The following is an 18,853-nucleotide window of genomic DNA, read 5'->3' as shown; positions in this document are numbered from 1 at the left end:
AAGCTCAAAGGGAGAACAGGAACGTTTAGTAACGTGACCAATAAGGACTAATAAATAAAAACTAAGCATTGCTTAGTAGACTAAAAAGCAAGCAGACATTTGCTATACGTCAAAGCAGGATCAATCAATCAATCAATAAATCAATCAATCAATCAATCAATCAATCAATCAATCAATCAATCAATCCATTGCTCTGCCCTCCCCCATAGGTTTTTGGTGTCCTGTCCACTGTCCCTGCGGTTGGATGCTACAGAGACGGTTCTGGTCCAGTTGTTTGGCTATGCCAGCGACAAGACAGTCTATGTGTTGCTGAAAAGCTCCATGGCTGCCGATGGAGTGGAGTACGCCAAAGTAGCCGTCAAACTGACCGCCTCCAACAACTACCAGAACAAAGCTTTAGTCAGGGTAAGAGCACAACACTGAGCACACTACAATAAAATACAGTAATGTACAGCAGAATATAGTAGAGTCAAGCAGAATAAAATAAGATACTATGGTACTGTATACTATAGTACAGTATAAATTGTAATACTATAGTAGAATACAGTACAGTATAACAGGGGTCTGCAACCTTTTTGAAATTAAGTGCTGTGGTTTTATTTTCTAGATAGTCAGTGTGCCATGTCAACATTAATTTTAATCGACACCTCATCAAAACTTCCAACATATTTTGGTATTCCACGAATATTTTCTTTCACATTATTATAATGATCATTAGACTATAACCCATGAATTTGCAATAACCACCAGACTCACTCCCCAGTCAGAGTTCAGAGTTTTAATGAATGTAGAATTAGGGACTTTGAGGGACTTCATATTTGACTATATTTTTTAAATTTCTGATTTTATATTAAATCAGAAATCCGGTCTCACACTGCCAGTGATCACCCTCTTTTGTGCCAATGTTGGCACAGGTGCCAAAGGTTGCCTACCCCTTCAGTATAATACAGTGCCATACAGTAGAAAACAATGCATTAAAGGAGGTTACAGTAGAATACATTACAGTATAGACTGTACCAGGGTTGTCCCGATCGGATCGGGTGATCGGAAATCACAGCCGATCACGTCATTTTCAAATGATCGGAATCGGATCGGGAGCCAAAAAACTTGATTGGGACATCCCTAGTATCAATATTATATCTATATCATGATATTAGACTGGACATTGTCTGTGATTTGGGATATTGTACTATTGTGATATGGCATAAACGTGCTATAAAATATAAATATTGGATCTGGAAAAATCGGTAGGCCTATCGGCAGTTGCTCAAAATCAGATGATCAGAATCGGATCGCGAGCAAAAACACTTGATCGGGACATCACCTAGACTGCACACATGTTCACTTATATGCAATGCATTGTTGATAAACTGTATAGGTGCATACTATTCACTCATATACTGTATAGCAGTATATTGTTGAACTGTACATTTTGTTTGTAGCCCAGGACATGATTCTCCGGTCATTTTCCTCATAGACATTTCAAAAAGTATTTATTTAAAGACCTTTTAAGCCTCGTACAAAGCCAACTCTTGTCGTGACAAATCATGACAACAAACACAATTCTTTGGGCCGAACAAATAATTAGAAAGAATTGTAATTATTTGTTTGGTCCAAAATATTGTGTTTGTTGTCATGAGTTGTCACGACTCGAGTTGGCTTTGTCCACGGTGTAACCGTCTTTAAATAAATACTTTTTGAAATGTCTATGGGAAAAATGCATTGGGATTAATTTCCTGGGCCTGGCGTCATCATGAAAGGGGGTGGGACTGCGACGCTCTATAGCAGAAGGTTACTGCTTCATTACAATGATTGGATTCTACTGTGTTCTCTCCAGATCCACCCTAAAAAGTTGCTCAAAGAGGCAACTCATGTGATCATCCACGTCCAATCAGAAGGCATCAACCAGCACGAGAGAATCCCTATCAGTCGAACCAATGGCTATCTGTTTGTACAGACTGACAAGCCATTGTATACGCCACAACAGTCTGGTAAGGTTATCCATTCAAAAAGTTAAAATATTTACACACTGGTTTAAAGCTCCCAAACAATTAAGGGCCTTTCTCGGGCCCCACCTCTCTCCCTGTGTTTTAGGATCCAAGATGGCCGCAGCACCAGTAAGGCCACCCCCGCCTGGTGCTGCGGCCATCTTGGATCCTAAAACACAGGGAGAGAGGTGGGGCAGAGAAAGGCCCTTAAAACGTTTCGACCACCTTTATCAGGGATAGACATTTGCCTAATGAAGACCTACAGTACATTGTCGACACATTGCACAGACTTGGGTTACACTTACACACCAGTATTCCGAAGACCGCTATTCAGACGCACCGCCATTCCGACGCGCTCAATACTAACCCTGTCCCGACCCTAACCCTAACCTTAACCGCATGCGGAAGCCATGTAGTCCATACATGGGCAACTGGCGGTCCGGGGGCCACATGCGGCCCCCATCATCACTTTATGTGGCCCACAGGTTAATATCAGAATTCTGATATATTATTGATTTCAGCTGTTACAATTCCAAACATGCAAACATGACCCGTTTGAATTACTTCAGTTTATATGTACAGTAGCTTAATGACTAGTAGGCCTATTACATTTTTTGTGTCCAATGTATTTGGATTTAGTCCGTAAGGTTAACAACTATAACTAAATGCATTTGAAATTAAATTAAAAAAAGGTTTTCAGGATTCTAATTAAGAAATGGCAAAAAATTATTCAGGATTTCAATTCAAATATGTTGCTTGTAGATTAACTACTACATCTAGAACCAGAGGGTTGGAGACACTCCGCTGTGCGTCGTGTCTCACCACACCTCTCAGCCATTATAAAATACACGGTAACCTGAGACCTCTTGTGGTTTATTGCTTTAATATTGCTCACCACGACCATATTGTTGACCTAGTGTCTGATGCAGCTCGAAAATATGTGCCATCCATGTATAAACATTCAAGAGTGTTAACGGATTGGTTTAGTTCTGCATGCGATGTCTTTGATAACATCCCAAATACTCATCAAGCGTAAGCGATAGTTCATTGAGGCACGGAAGGCAGAAGGTTATTATATATGTATAGTTCCACTCATTCATTCCCCCTAGTAATTCATTCTGCTTCTTTAAATCAGCTGCCTCTCCAGGCTATCTCCCTTCTCACTCATTCGCTACGAGCTATCTCATCCACGTCCTCATTCCCACAGTGCAATTCAGGCGGCCTTCTTAAGCAGTCTCAGCTCACTACTCATTCTTCATGCTGAGCTGTCAAAGCAGCTTGTGCGGCGTCTGCATGAAAATGTCCCCCACCTCCCCAGCCTCCTCCCTGTAGTTCTTAGTCCAGGGGTTATGGGATATTATTGTCTTGTTTGCGATTGTGTAGATTCATTGTGTTGAATCATGTGTTGATGTGTTATTACTGTGTATTGTTGTTCATGGATTATTGTATCTTTGGCTCTGCTCTGGGGGTTCGTTCATATCAGAGCTGTGTCTCGGTGCACAGATAATCGTGTCTCAATGAACTGATGTTGTTTTTGTCGACACCAGTCACAAGCAAGTCCTGATTCTAGAGGTGGGCTGTGGCTTTGATTTGTACATGGACCAGGCATTCCAAGATAAACATTCTAGCTACCAACCATTACTTGGAATCATAACAAACCATTTTCTTACATTTTTATCCCATGATTTTGCAACCCATTTTTTCACCCAGTGTCAATTATCGAATGTAATCCTGGGCGCTACACTTCCTCCCCCGGACTGACCTCATCATAACAAACCTTGGGTATGGATGTAGATTGGCCATACTGATATTGGGAAGCCTGGGCCATGTACATAAACTGACCATGAGAAGCCTGGGCCATGTACATAAACTGACCACGAGAAGCCTGGGCCATGTACATAAAATGACCATGAGAAGCCTGGGCCATGTACATAAACTGACCATGAGAAGCCTGGGCCATGTACATAAACTGACCACGAGAAGCCTGGGCCATGTACATAAACTGACCACGAGAAGCCTGGGCCATGTACATAAACTGACCACGAGAAGCCTGGGCCATGTACATAAACTGACCACGAGAAGCCTAACAATAGCTGGCATGACAATTAAGAGCAAAGCCAAACAACTTGCCTAATAATACTGCTCTGTTTGGGCTGCTGTAGGCAGGTTGTCTGTGTGGAGGAAAAGGTGTCATGTGTAGCACATGAACTCTCAACACTGTTTGTTTTCCCTGTAAATTGTATTGTAATTTGCAGATTCAAATAAAGAACTAAAGTGTGTGTGTGTGTGTGTGTGTGTGTGTGTGTGTGTGTGTGTGTGTGTGTGTGTGTGTGTGTGTGTGTGTGTGTGTGTGTGTGTGTGTGTGTGTGTGTGTGTGTGTGTGTGTGTGTGTGTGTGTGTCTGTGTGTGTGTTTGAGTGCTTGAATGCTGCGTGCTTGTCTGTGTGTTCCTATAGTCAAAGTCAGAGCATTTTCTCTGAATGAGGAGCTGCGGCCAGCCAATAGGAGCGTCTTTCTGAAGTTCTTGGTGAGTGCCATACTCCACAAGGGCACTTGGGGGTGCTGTTGATGAGGTCACGTCCACCTACAACATTCTAGTCGCATCACTGTACAGTTCAATGAAATACTTGTAATAATGTGTATTGTAGGACCCAGACTATCAGGAGGTGGACAGGGTGGAGATGACTGATCTTAATAATGGCATCCCCTCCTTGCAGAACCCTTTCAAATTACCTCTGGAACCAAAGTAAGAACCAGCATTACAGCCTATATTATGTGGTATGCCTTCACCGCTAGGCCTTCAGTGCCATAGACATATATAAAGGCTAGATGGCTTAAGGCGGAATCTCCGACGTAGTTCACCCGGCGGCCTTCTTGCCTCGGTGCTACAGTACAGTATGTTCTATGGCAGCTCAAACAAAAATACTAATAACTCACTCAAATCGTGACGTATTTACAAACGGGTTGGTTTATTACAAACGTTATCAACGTGGCTATGTTTCAGGATGCTTATGTGCTTAATGTTATTTTTTATATGAACGTGTATGTGTCTGCACGTCATATGTGTGTATGCATAAGTATGCAGACGTCTCTGGCGTTTATAACAAACCAAACCGTTTGAAGTTATGGTTATTTAAAAAAGTACATGCCCCATAGACACAATGTTATGCTGCATCGAAGTAAGATGGTCGCCACATAGCAACGTCGCTCTATTGGCCAGCAGCACGGGTGAGCCATCTAGCCTTTCTTATATATATCTATCTTCGGTACCCCCAGTCTAACAACTGATCTGTGTTCAAAACGTTTTTGCTTTTAGTGCCGACTTCTGCTCTAGTATATGATTCTATATAAATGTGTTGCATTATCTTTCTGTGCGTGCGTGCGTGCGTGCGTGCGTGCGTGCGTGCGTGCGTGCGTGCGTGCGTGCGTGCGTGCGTGCGTGCGTGCGTGCGTGCGAATCAGGTTTGGGGTGTGGACCATTCAAGCTTCCTACTCGCCAGAGTTCAGCACCTTAGCTAAGACGGATTTTGAAGTCAAAGAATATGGTACGTTATCCTGTCTGTCTGTTTGACTGTTTATCTGCCTGTTGATTTACCTGTCCGTTTACCTGTGTGTTTCTGACTTCCTGTTTTAGCTGTTCTATGAGTGCATGTAGATAATAATAATAATAATAATAATAATAATAATAACCAGTAAGACGCCCTGAGGGTGAGGACTGTGGTGTGCACTGTGCAGTATAGATATAATACTTTTACAACCATGTCACGTAACGTTGATATAACCAAATATATTGTATACAAACTGTACAAAGATGAGACCTTGAGCAAGTTACACCTATCTATCGAAAAGACATGAAATGCAATTCAGTTAGGAGGAGGTCATATAGAGGTCATTGTACAAAAGCCTGACTGTGAACTAGGTGTGCTCGTTAAGTGTGGGTCATTGGGTGCATACATGCACCTGAGTGTAATCAATTACAATGAATGAACCTGCACGTAGTTAGTCATCTAGGAATGAGAAAGTCAAGTGTTCGCCCCTCGGCTCACGCCGCGACACCCCCACTCACAGATAGGTGATTTCATCCCCCCCACTTTTGACCACCCGACTTTTTTTTCTTTTCACTTGGACGTCAGCAACAACTCGTGCGTGCCCTTATATGAAAGCCTATTAGTCCATTTAAGAGTGATTGAACGGCGACTGTGCCATTTTTGCCTAACCAAAGCATGCCTACCATGGGAATTTGGGATGGCAATAGCTAAAATAGAACCAAATACAAAATAAATAAATAAAACCAAATTTGGTTTGTGAAAATGTTTGAACATCTTTCTACATGGAAAACGATTATGACGAGTATGCAACAATAATATTTGCAATTGTCTCAAGTAATTGTGACAGGCCTTTACTACTGAGCACTTTACTGTGACAGGCCTTTACTACTGAGCACTTTACTACAGGCCTTTACTACTGAGCACTTTACTACAGGCCTTTACTACTGAGCACTTTACTACAGGCCTTTACTACTGAGCACTTTACTGTGACAGGCCTTTACTACTGAGCACTTTACTACAGGCCTTTACTACTGAGCACTTTACTACAGGCCTTTACTACTGAGCACTTTACTGTGACAGGCCTTTACTACTGAGCACTTTACTACAGGCCTTTACTACTGAGCACTTTACTACAGGCCTTTACTACTGAGCACTTTACTGTGACAGGCCTTTACTACTGAGCACTTTACTGTGACAGGCCTTTACTACTGAGCACTTTACTACAGGCCTTTACTACTGAGCACTTTACTGTGACAGGCCTTTACTACTGAGCACTTTACTGTGACAGGCCTTTACTACTGAGCACTTTACTGTGACAGGCCTTTACTACTGAGCACCCTACTACAGGCCTTTACTACTGAGCACTTTACTACAGGCCTTTACTACTGAGCACCCTACTACAGGCCTTTACTACTGAGCACTTTACTACAGGCCTTACTGAGCACTTTACTGTGACAGGCCTTTACTACTGAGCACTTTACTGTGACAGGCCTTTACTACTGAGCACTTTTGTGACAGGCCTTTACTACTGAGCACTTTACTGTGACAGGCCTTTACTACTGAGCACTTTACTGTGACAGGCCTTTACTACTGAGCACTTTTCATGGTTGCCTTCACTGTTGGCATAATAATGTAAAACACACTTTTGGATAAAATAGCGCTATGAAAATACCATTTTTAGTACATTTACTTAACCCATTTAGACCTGAGGCCGATTCTAAAGAAATGGCTTCTAAATCATGACAGTTTTCTGAAACACCTATGTTTCTATGTCAATGGTGCTCAAATTATTTCATGTCAAGAACCCCTAGAATTATATGTATTTGGCCACAGACCCCCATCTGAAAATGTGTTGTTCTAGGGACCCCCCAGAAGCAAAGTTTAAAACGTTCGCTCTGAAAGAATATATATTCAAAGACTTGCGCCACATTTTCACGGCTAAAGTATATCATAATCCTTAAAACACCAAAAGGGGGTCCCGTCCTGAATGGGTTAAGTATAATTTTGAGATACTTTAATTGAGAGAATGTATGCACAATAACAATAGAGCTAATGCCGAATTGTAATTAATTAAAAAATAAAAATAACATAAGAAGTAAGATACAAATAAAAGTTTAAAATTGTTCAGGCAGGACACACATTCTAACCTTCTTGTATAACCTTGTTGCATAATAATAGTTTGCTAATGTATATTGTGCGCACGTGTGTGACTGTGCGTGTGTGCGTGTGCGTGCACAGTCCTGCCCAGTATGTCAATCCAGTTGGTTCCAGGAAGGACTTACATCAGCTATGATAACTTCGAGGAGTTTACCTTCACAATCATAGCCACGTAATTATCCCAACACCCACAACCACCTACATAGACCTACATAGACCTACATAGACCTACATAGACATACATAGACATACATAGTCCTACATAGACCTACACCTACATAGACCTACACCTACATAGACCTACAATCACCTACAGAGACCTACATAGACATACATAGTCCTACATAGACCTACACCTACATAGACCTACACCTACATAGACCTACACCTACAGAGACCTACAATCACCTACAGAGACCTACACCTACAGAGACCTACAATCACCTACAGAGACCTACACCTACATAGACCTACACCTACAGAGACCTACACCTACAGAGACCTACAATCACCTACAGAGACCTACACCTACATAGACCTACACCTACATAGACCTACACCTACAGAGACCTACACCTACAGAGACCTACAATCACCTACAGAGACCTACACCTACATAGACCTACACCTACATAGACCTACACCTACAGAGACCTACAATCACCTACATACTGTAGACCTACATAGACCTTCAATCACCTACATAGACCTACAATCACCTACATACTGTAGACCTACATAGACCTACATACATGCACCTACAATCACCTACATAGACCTACATACAGTACACCTACATAAACAACCTACACAGAGTATACTGACTGTGTTGTGTGATTGTAAATTATATCTGTCTGTCTGTCTGTCTGTCTGTCTGTCTGTCTGTCTGTCTGTCTGTCTGTCTGTCTGCCTGCCTGCCTGCCTGCCTGCGTGCGTGCGTGCGTGCGTGCGTGCGTGCGTGCGTGCGTGCGTGCGTGTGTGTGTGCGTGCGTGCGTGCGGGCGTGCGTGCGTGCGTGCGTGCGTGCGTGCGTGCGTGCGTGCGTGCGTGCGTGTGTTTGTGTGTATGTGTGTTTGTGTGTGTAGATATAATAATGGGGCTCCAGTAAGAACTGCAGATGTATATTGTCGCTATGGTTACTTCAGTGGTAAAAACAAACCCACCATTATCCCCAACTCAGTGACACAGTACAGGGTGAGACGCACGCACGCACACACACACACACACACACACACACACACATACAAATGCACGCGTTGTGAGCTTGTAGATCTGCTATTTCCACTATGTTTGAAAAGGTTTGAAAATACGTGAACATTTTTCAACATGGAAAGAGACGATTATAACGATTATGCAAAAAGATATTGCGATTACCTCAAATAAATGCGATGAAGCGATGATACATCAGACACAAGCAGCATGCGTTCAGTCAGTACTATAGAACAGATTGTTCTAGTACTGACTGAACGGATGCTGTTCCCAAACTGTGGTGCGTGAACACCCTCTAGGGCAGGGGTGGGCAAACTATAGTACTATAGTTCCACACTAGATGGCCACCATAGTTCCACACTCACTCCAGAGGGGCCACCATAGTTCCACACTCACTCCAGAGGGGCCACCATAGTTCCACACTCACTCCAGAGGGGCCACCATAGTTCCACACTCACTCCAGAGGGGCCACCATAGTTCCACACTCACTCCAGAGGGGCCACTATAGTTCCACACTCACTCCAGAGGGGCCACTATAGTTCCACACTCACTCCAGAGGGGCCACTATAGTTCCACACTCACTCCAGAGGGGCCACCATAGTTCCACACTCACTCCAGAGGGGCCACTATAGTTCCACACTCACTCCAGAGGGGCCACCATAGTTCCACACTCACTCCAGAGGGGCCACTATAGTTCCACACTCACTCCAGAGGGGCCACTATAGTTCCACACTCACTCCAGAGGGGCCAACATAGTTCCACACTCACTCCAGAGGGGCCACTATAGTTCCACACTCACTCCAGAGGGCCACATTGAATATTACTGTCGTAACAAAAATAGCCGATCTACAAGCCCAAAACACATCGCACTGCCCACTGAGTGGCAAAAAACGACTTGCTGTCCTTGACAGCCCATTCATCCTTCATCCAAACAGAAAAGTCCTGTGCTGATTGCATTAAACAATGTTAAACTCACCAACATTGCAGCTGAACTAAAAGCTTGAATTATCCTCTTTCTATCTGCACAGTTTTTGTTTCATGAAAATCCACCATAGAAACGTTATGAGCTACTTTCTGTCAAGAAATGCCCTGCATTTGATTATTTTTCTAAGTGTCAGAGTTTGGAAGTGCTTGTTTTCAATAGCACAACATTTAGCTGCCTCCTGCATTATGTGACATTTAGAAACAGGTGGTATGCAGGACGGTTGAGTGATTTCCAACGAGCGCTTCCAAACTCCAACACTCCATGCAGCTCAATGTTTTGCCACTCAGTCTATATGAGGGGGGCGTGTCCTGATGGGAAAATCATGCATGTGCACACTCTCTATACAAATGACTGCAAAAATAACCTTAATATTAATAATAATAATAATACTCTAGAAAATGTATCATAAGTGAATACTGAAACGTTTATGTGTGTACTATGTAAACTCCCCCCCCCCCCTTTATTTTAATTTATTTTCTTTTTTTGAAAATAATTTGGCGACCCACAGGTTGAGAACCCCTGCTCTAGGGGGTGCGTGACATGAAAAGGTTAATGGCGCTTTTATGGTGTTACTTAACTCTTTTGCTTTTGCCATCTACGTACATAATTGTAGCCGGGCTTCAGAACACACGTACCCCAGACCACAGAAAATCCACTGAATGTTCAAAGTTCAGGTTGTGCAGGTGTAATTTAGGTCATAAAACCTAAAAATAAATGAAAATTAATGAATTAATGAAACATTTAACAATGGGTGTGTGTGTGTGTTGAAACAGTTGCAGAATAACGGAAGGACCGTGGTGACGGCCAATATAAAACACATTCTGTCTCGTCACGATGGACCCAAACACCTGGACAGCCTGCGTGACAAGTACCTGTATGTGACTATACTGCTGAAGGAAACCACTGGTACGCACGCACGCACGCACGCACGCACGCACGCACGAACGCACGCACGCACGCACGCATGCACGCACGCACACACACGCACACACATTTTAACCATTTATTTATGTCCATACAAAGGAGATGCATACAAGGACACAAATAATTATAGGTGCATTGGAGTTACACTTACAGAATCATGGCATGTGCTTTCAAGGTACAATAGGCATGTCTCTCAGTACTATGCGTATAACGTTGTTACTTATACGGTATAAGTCTCCACCATATATGACGGCACCTAAAGTTGTTGGAACCCTCTAACAACCAGTCTGTGCGCATGCCCTAAGCATATAAAGACAAATAGCCTGCACCATAGCCTTGCAGCTCTCAGATGGTATGCAGAAGTAGCCTACACACACACACACATGTGCACGCACACGCGCGACGCAGACTCGCAGAGAGACTGGTTTGGATTTGTTTAACACAAGATTTCGCACAAAACGGACAAAGAAAACACATATTTATTTCTCTTTTGGGATATTATTAAACTTTTTTCTTTTTGTGTATACAGTAGTTTCTGTGTTCAGGAAGTGTTTTTTTATATTTATGTTTTTGGTGTCTTTATATAATCCCGTAAGGGCTGGGTCTTTTATGACTAGATACATTGCATTAATTCACACCAGTGTTGATTTTGTCGACTAAAACTATGATGAAAATTGTTCGTCGACCTTTTTTCACTAACTAAATGAAAACTATGATGACTAAAACTAAGACTAAATATATTGACAATTTTGTCAACAAATAAAAACTAGTGGAAAAGAAATCTAGTATACTGTAAGTCATTTTACACTTGGTTGCATGCTGAAAATAGACAATCTACAAGCTCACAACGCGCTGTCGCAGCGCGACACGTTGTGAGCTTGTAGATCGTCTATTTTCAGCGTAAAGTGTAAAGTGTAAAGTGTCATTACGACCCGCCAAAATACATTTTAGTCGACTAAATCAACTGTAGATTTAGTCGACTAAAATCTTGTGATAAAATGAGACTAACAAATCAACACTGATTCACATGCACATTTTGTCTGTTTGTGTCACCCCCACCCCCCGCCATATTCTCCTTTTGTCCGTCTGTCAGGTGGTATTTCCCAGGAGGCGGAGCTAGCTTCAGTCAAGTTCGTCAAATCACCTTACAGCCTGAGCCTGGTGGCCACACCCCCTTTCATTAAACCTGGACTACCCTATACGATCCAGGTGTGTGTCTGTCTGTCTGCCTGCCTGCCTGTCTGTCACGGTGAAAGGTGTTTGTATCTGCTATTTTGGCAACTTTTCCCGCAAATACTAGGATTGTCACGTTTAATATGGTCAACATATTAACATTGTAAACACAAACATTGGCTTGTGATTGTCTGATCAACCCATAGCGATGTTTTGATTGGCTGAGCAAAGTACATATTGAAGATAAAAGTGAAGGCAGAAAAGTGAAGACGGAAAAGGGAGGATGAAAATTGTGATTGGCCACAATGGCCAGAATGAGATGATGTATGATAAGAGCATAAAGTGATTGTTTTGTTGTTCTGATAATATCAAGCATACATATCAATACAAGCATTTCTAACACATAAAATCAATCTCTCTCCCTCTCTTTGTGTCTGTCTCTCGCCCTCTCTCTCTCTCTCTCTCTCTCTCTAGGTAGTGGTGAAGGATCACCTTGGTACTCCACTAAGTCGTGTTCCTATACAGATAAAGCAGGGTGAGCAGCTGTCATGTACCGGCTCGTCCCTCCAGTCCAGCAACAGTGACGGTCTGGTTAAATTCATATGTAACCCCACCGGTCGCAATAGCGCCACACTTAAGGTATAGTGAAGATGAAGACCATTACTACTATCCAGCAAGGTTATTATGTTGTATAGGCCTAAATATGTATTATTTCTGTTTATATTGTGCATTTTGCGCCCGGTTACTAATTGTGTACCATGGAGATTTGTTGTATATAATGTTTTACTTTGAGGTGCATCATGGATGTATTATTAGAAATGCAGAGGCAGAGAGCAGGAAAGTTCAAATTAACTGATTTATTGAACCAAACAAGGTCAAGCATACAAAATAGTTAGCAGTAGCTGCCTGCATGCAGACAATAAGGAATGCCAAAAAGCTGAACCTTTCAGAAGCATAAAACCAAAAACAGAATGTCCAAAAATGCAAACCTTCAAAAAGACACAATTAAGACAGTGAAGTTGTATTGGCCAAAGTGGAAAGACAAGACAGCGTTTCCAGACCTGAGCCGACAGCCGCGACCGTGTTCTCTGTCGGTCGGGTTTTTAGACAGCTGGTGGATGGAAAAGAAGCTCCACCCACGCGGCTGAATGCCGCGACGGCCAGATTCCTGGAAACGCTTGCCCCCGCGGCAGTCAGCCGCGGAGTTGGAGCTTAATTTCCATCCACCAGCTGTCTAAAAACCAGGAAAAGAAGCCGGGAGACAGCCGAAAACGTCTGCGGCTGTCTGGTAAGTCTGGCAACAGCTGCTAGACAGAAATAGACAGGCAGATTCAGGCTGGGCACACCTGAACTTCCATGCGCGGACAAAGGAAGCTGTCTGCCGGGGTCTCTTCCGGGTTTTTAGACAGCTGGTGGATGTAAATGAAGCTCCACCCACACGAATATAGGGCAGATTGAAAAGGGCAGAAGAAACTAAAACTAACACTAAAACTAATAAAAACTCATGTCATTGGTCAATGAGTTAATAGAGGTAATGGGCATTTAGCAGCAGTAGTGATCAGTGGATTGCAAGGCTATAGTAGTTGTGGATTTTTCATTATTGTTTAGTTTTTCTAATTCCAGTTATAGTTTTAGTTAGTTTTTAGAGCAAGCTTGCACAGTAGCAGTTTTTGTATTGACTTGTGCTTTCGTTTGAAATGTACCCATTCTGCATACTGTGAAATAACATTTTCAATCAATCAATCAACGCCACCCCATTTTTGCCACCCTTGCTCATTTCAATGCAAAAATGCCAACATGGCCACCATGTGAATAGGGTCTATTGTTTTCCAGTTTGTGACAGCCGCCGAGAGTTTGCCATCGGACAGTCAGGCCAGCCTATCACTGTCGGTGACCGCTTACTCCTCCCTCAACGAACGCTACATATATATAGACGCACCCTTCGGACACCTGAAAGTCGGACGTACGGCCTACATCAATGTCTACACCGCCATGCCCAGCTACATTCCTGTCCCCAACATTAACTACATGGTAAGTATAGCAGGAAAGCCATGTCATCCCGAGAGAAGAAAATCACAATCACATTGGGATTAGCAAAGCATAGAAACCCAGACTATTTCAGCGTTTGTCAAAATGTGTCAGGTTAGTGGAGGACCGTTGACGAACTGAAGGTGTGTGGCAAATAAACAAGGTATAAAAATGCGCCAGCGAATATTGCGCATCATCAGGGCCCAGGGGTCATCATCAATGGACCGGTAAGGGTCCATTTGGTTCCATTTGTACACTCTCAGACCCCTTTTCCACCGGTTGGTTCCAAATGGGAACCGGTTCAGTTCTTTTTGGTTCTTAGTCCATGAACCAGAGCTCCAAAATTGGTGGGAAAAACTAGACCTATTAAATTGTTTATAGGATCAATACAAGTAAATTAATACATGATAACACTTCCACAGTATTAGCTTTTTCACATTTTCGATTATTTTGCACATTTTCCTACATAAGGTATAGTTTTGCCCACTCAATTCATAATTAAAGTTCCAATTTTGGAGCTCTGGCTCATGGACTAAGAACCAAAAAGAACTGAACCGGTTCCAACCAACCGGTGGAAAAGGGGCCTCAGAGTTAAGGGGGGGGGGTCCTTGCAAATAAAACATTTGGGCACCACTAGTGCACTACACAGTGTCGTAGTAAATAAGTGTCATACATATTGTGAAGAAAACCTGGAGACTTGATATTCAGTAATTGGGTCTTATGATAAAAATAAGAATATATTATAATGTGTAAAACAGAAACACTAATATTTGTCAAAGAAAAGTCTTTGCCACGGACACATTTGTCCGTGTATACGGATATGTTGGTCTTTTCATATAGTCCATGCCTCAGTCATGAAGGTTGATGCCTCTATTCGCAGTGAAATTTGCGCCCTGGTTCTGAATTCATATTATGCCACACCTCGCTGCAGTAATATTTACGTTCTGTGTACATACAGTACAGTATGTAGCCTACTGGGGGGGGGGGGGGGGTGGGATTCACACCAAAGTACGCTCCGGGTGTGTAAGAACCTTAAAGGGACACTTCACCCTTTTTGGAAAAAAAAAATGTTAATGACGTTTATACACTTTCCTGGGGGTCTTTATGTGTGTAATATGTGGTTTTAGATATTTTAGATTTTAGCAGTGAGGCCAGTGTCTCTGATGTCATGGACACTGGGCTCACTTACTTCCTGGACTACATGTTGTCTCAGTAAGACAGCCCTCCCTCTATCCACAAGGAGGAGCAGTGCACCAGCAGTGCACCAGGAAGTAAGTGAGTCCAGTGTCGATGACATCAGAGACACTGGCCTCACTGCTAATATCTAAAACCACATATTGCACACATAAAGACCCCAAGAAAGTGTTCTAAATCTTCTAAACGTCATTAACATGTATTCTTTTTTGCAAAAAAAAGTGTCCCTTTAACATGCTAACCATTTTGATGATAGCACTCACATTATTTTATTTAAAAAAATAAACTGCTTGTTGTTGTTGTTGTTGTTGTTGTTGTTGTTGTTGATGTTTTGATTTGTCTGTCTGTCTGTCTGTCTGTCTGTCTGTCTGTCTGTCTGTCTGTCTGTCTGTCTGTCTGTCTGTCTGTCTGTCTGTCTGTCTGTCTGTCTGTCTGTCTGTCTGTCTGTCTGTCTGTCTGTCTGTCTGCCTGCCTGCCTGTCTGCCTGTCTGTCAGATTATGTCTAAAGGTAAGCTGGTGGGCTATGGTCAGAGTATGGCTCGGGCTTCCAATGTGCCCCAGCAGACGGTCAGTTTTGAAGTGACCAAAGACATGAGCCCCTCCGTCCGCCTGCTGGTCTACTACATCGTCTATGCAGAGGGAACGGCCGAACTGGTCGCCGACTCTGTCTGGATCAACGTACTGGACACCTGTGTCAATGGACTTAAGGTCTGACATTGTGTGTGTGTGTGTGTGTGTGTGTGTGTGTGTGTGTGTGTGTGTGTGTGTGTGTGTGTGTGTGTGTGTGTGTGTGTGTGTGGGTATGTGTGTGTGTGTGTGTGTGTGTGTGTGTGTGTGTGTGTGTGCGCGTGTGCGTGTGCGTTTGTGGAGAGAAACAATTAAACTAATTCTGTCTCGGAGCAGTGTTGATTTTGACAGCAAATTTTAGTTTAAGTCGGAGGGGCCCTATCACTTATTTGCTATTTTTTACTATTTTGAAAAAACATTTTATTTTTGGGGGGCACGGTGGCACAGTCGGTGGTGCTGTCGCAGTTAGTTAAAAAAAAAGAAAAACATTTTAAAATAGTTAATCTAGCCGATCTACATCGACAGGTTGTGAGCTTGTAGATTTATTTGAACTATTTTAAAAGGTTTTTCAAAATAGTAAAACAATGGCAAATACGTTTAGGGATAAGGCGTAAGGGGTGGCGCAAGATACAGCCCTGTGTCTTCTGAATAGTTTTCATTTAGACAAAAAAGGTATTTTTCTTCAAGTTGTACTGCTTAATTCCCAAAGGTGTAAAATGCAGACATAACGGTCGTTGTCAGGGTCTATCTGAAGATAGAACTTTATCGTTCAAAACGCGTAGGTCTGTTTTTTATTTGCCTTGCTCATCATCAATATGATGATCTTTTTCACCAAAGACGGAGTGCCTTGGATTCCTTTTTTTCTTTGCAAGTCTGCATTTTACACCTTTGGGAATTAAGCATTACAACTTGAAGGAAAATACCTTTTATGTCTATGGTTCTACCTGTATTACCAAAGAGCACCCATCTAAGCCACTAAACTGATCCCTTCAGCACTTCCATTTCTCTATTTGTAAATAGTTTTCATTTAGTTTTAGTCATACGATTTTAGTCGACTAAATCTACAGTTGATTTAGTTAGACTAAAATGTATTTTGGCAGGCCTTGATGATGTCCTAATGGCTGATTTTACACTTGCTGAAAATAGCAGATCTACAAGCTCACAACGCGTCACGCTGACACGTGAGCTTGTAGATCTGCTATTTTCAGCATGCAACCAAGTGTAAAGTGAGTTGTCTTTTACTTATACTGGATCTCTTGTCCACTATAGTCCCTTCCTAACATTTAGTCTACTTTTTATTTGTTGACCAATTTGTCAATATATTTAGTCTTAGTTTTAGTCATCATAGCTTAGTTTTCATTTAGTTTCCATGTAGGTGTCGTCAGTGAAAAAAGGTAGTCGGTGAACATTTTTTGTCACAGTATTAGTCGACGAAATCAACAGAGAGCTCAGAGACCAAGCACCCTTGCTCTTTTTTTTTTTAATATTTTTTATCCCACGATTTTGCAACCCATTTTTTCACCCAGTGTCAATTATCTAATGTAATCCTGGGCTTCCTCTGCCAACCTGGGGGGGGGGGGGGGGGGGCAGCAAACTGAGTCCAAGCTGCTTCTTTTCAACTGACAGGGGGCAGTTTCCCCGGCCGGACGTAGCGCGTGGAAGGAACTCGTTATTCCGACCAGTTTCTTTCCCCTCCATCAGGCGCACTGGCTGGCCATGCGGAGGTAGTTTAGAGTTACTGCATGTAAATGCACAATTTACAATTTAGTTCAGAGTTGTTGACCTGGAGCCCTGATAATTAAAAGACATGGCAACCCATAGGCCTTGTACTCCATCTGGTAATCTAGGAGTGGTACAATTTACAATTACAATTAGCACAGGGGTTGGCAACCTTTTGAACACAGTGCCATGATTATTGTCTTGATAGTCAGTGTGCCATGCACACTGCCATATCAACCACATATAGGACCACATCCATCTTGATAGTCAGTGTGCCATGCACACTGCCATATCAACCACATATAGGACCACATCCATGCACACTGCCATATCAACCACATATAGGACCACATCCATGCACACTGCCATATCAACCAGATATAGGACCACATCCATGCACACTGCCATATCAACCACATATAGGACCACATCCATGCACACTGCCATATCAACCACATATAGGACCACATCCATGCACACTGCCATATCAACCACACATAGGACCACATCCATGCACACTGCCATATCAACCACACATAGGACCACATCCATGCACACTGCCATATCAACCACATATAGGACCACATCCAAATTAAATATTTCCAACTGATTGTGATTGTCCATAGACTATACTGTACATGACCTTTTTTCTTCTTTAGAAATATTTTCTTTCACATCAAGATTAAATGATCATTAGACTCATGTGTCTCTCAGACTCTACAGTTGGGAGTTTTATTTGAATGAATGTAGAATTATGTGCAGGATGTAATTTGTGTATACAGTAGATGTGAGGGGACTTCATTCAATTAACTGACTAAACTACTTTTAAATATTTCATGAGGTAACATGACATAACATGAGGTAATACATAAAAATACATAGAAATAGTCGTCTAGGATCATAAGTAAACCAAGAACCATCATCCATCTAACAGTATAGAATATCCAAAAGAAAATCAATAATATCTACATTACATTTTAGCCTTTTGTTGAGGCTGGTACTCCAGCAATCTGGCAATCTGCATGGGAACCCACATTCATTGCTCCTTTATGGTGCTTTTGAAGGAGGGTATAGGGAGTCACACTTTTTAATTGTGTGTGTGTGTGTGTGTGTGTGTGTGTGTGTGTGTGTGTGTGTGTGTGTGTGTGTGTGTGTGTGTGTGTGTGTGTGTGTGTGTGTGTGTGTGTGTGTGTGTGTGTGTGTGTGTGTGTGTGTGTGTGTGTGTGTGTGGCATGTGTGCGTGGCGTGCGTGTGTGCGTGCATGCTTGCATGTCAGACTTCGCTGCGCTCCAGGGAACAGAAGTACAGACCCAACGGTACTCTGCAGCTGGAGATCTCAGCCAACGAGGGTGGCCTGGTGGCT

The 18,853-nt window shown here is 42.6% G+C and overlaps 1 protein-coding gene across 1 annotated transcript in view; it reads left to right on the top strand.

Annotated features, from left to right (window-relative positions):
• Positions 1-18,853, top strand: part of c5 (complement component 5) — a 53,199-nt gene that overhangs the window by 1,058 nt on the left and 33,288 nt on the right. The window contains exons 2-14 of the mRNA XM_079496661.1: positions 210-405; positions 1,838-1,991; positions 4,444-4,514; positions 4,636-4,733; positions 5,450-5,532; positions 7,774-7,864; positions 8,777-8,885; positions 10,659-10,791; positions 11,903-12,018; positions 12,457-12,621; positions 13,816-14,013; positions 15,700-15,912; positions 18,767-18,853. The exon at positions 18,767-18,853 is cut by the window's right edge and continues 63 nt beyond it. Of these exons, the coding sequence (XP_079352787.1) occupies positions 210-405; positions 1,838-1,991; positions 4,444-4,514; positions 4,636-4,733; positions 5,450-5,532; positions 7,774-7,864; positions 8,777-8,885; positions 10,659-10,791; positions 11,903-12,018; positions 12,457-12,621; positions 13,816-14,013; positions 15,700-15,912; positions 18,767-18,853 (1,714 nt within the window). The remainder of the gene's footprint in view (positions 1-209; positions 406-1,837; positions 1,992-4,443; positions 4,515-4,635; positions 4,734-5,449; positions 5,533-7,773; positions 7,865-8,776; positions 8,886-10,658; positions 10,792-11,902; positions 12,019-12,456; positions 12,622-13,815; positions 14,014-15,699; positions 15,913-18,766) is intronic.

Source organism: Electrona antarctica (assembly GCF_951216825.1).
Source record: "Electrona antarctica genome assembly, chromosome: 1".
Lineage (NCBI taxonomy): Eukaryota > Metazoa > Chordata > Actinopteri > Myctophiformes > Myctophidae > Electrona > Electrona antarctica.
This window is presented reverse-complemented; position numbering and strand designations above follow the sequence as displayed.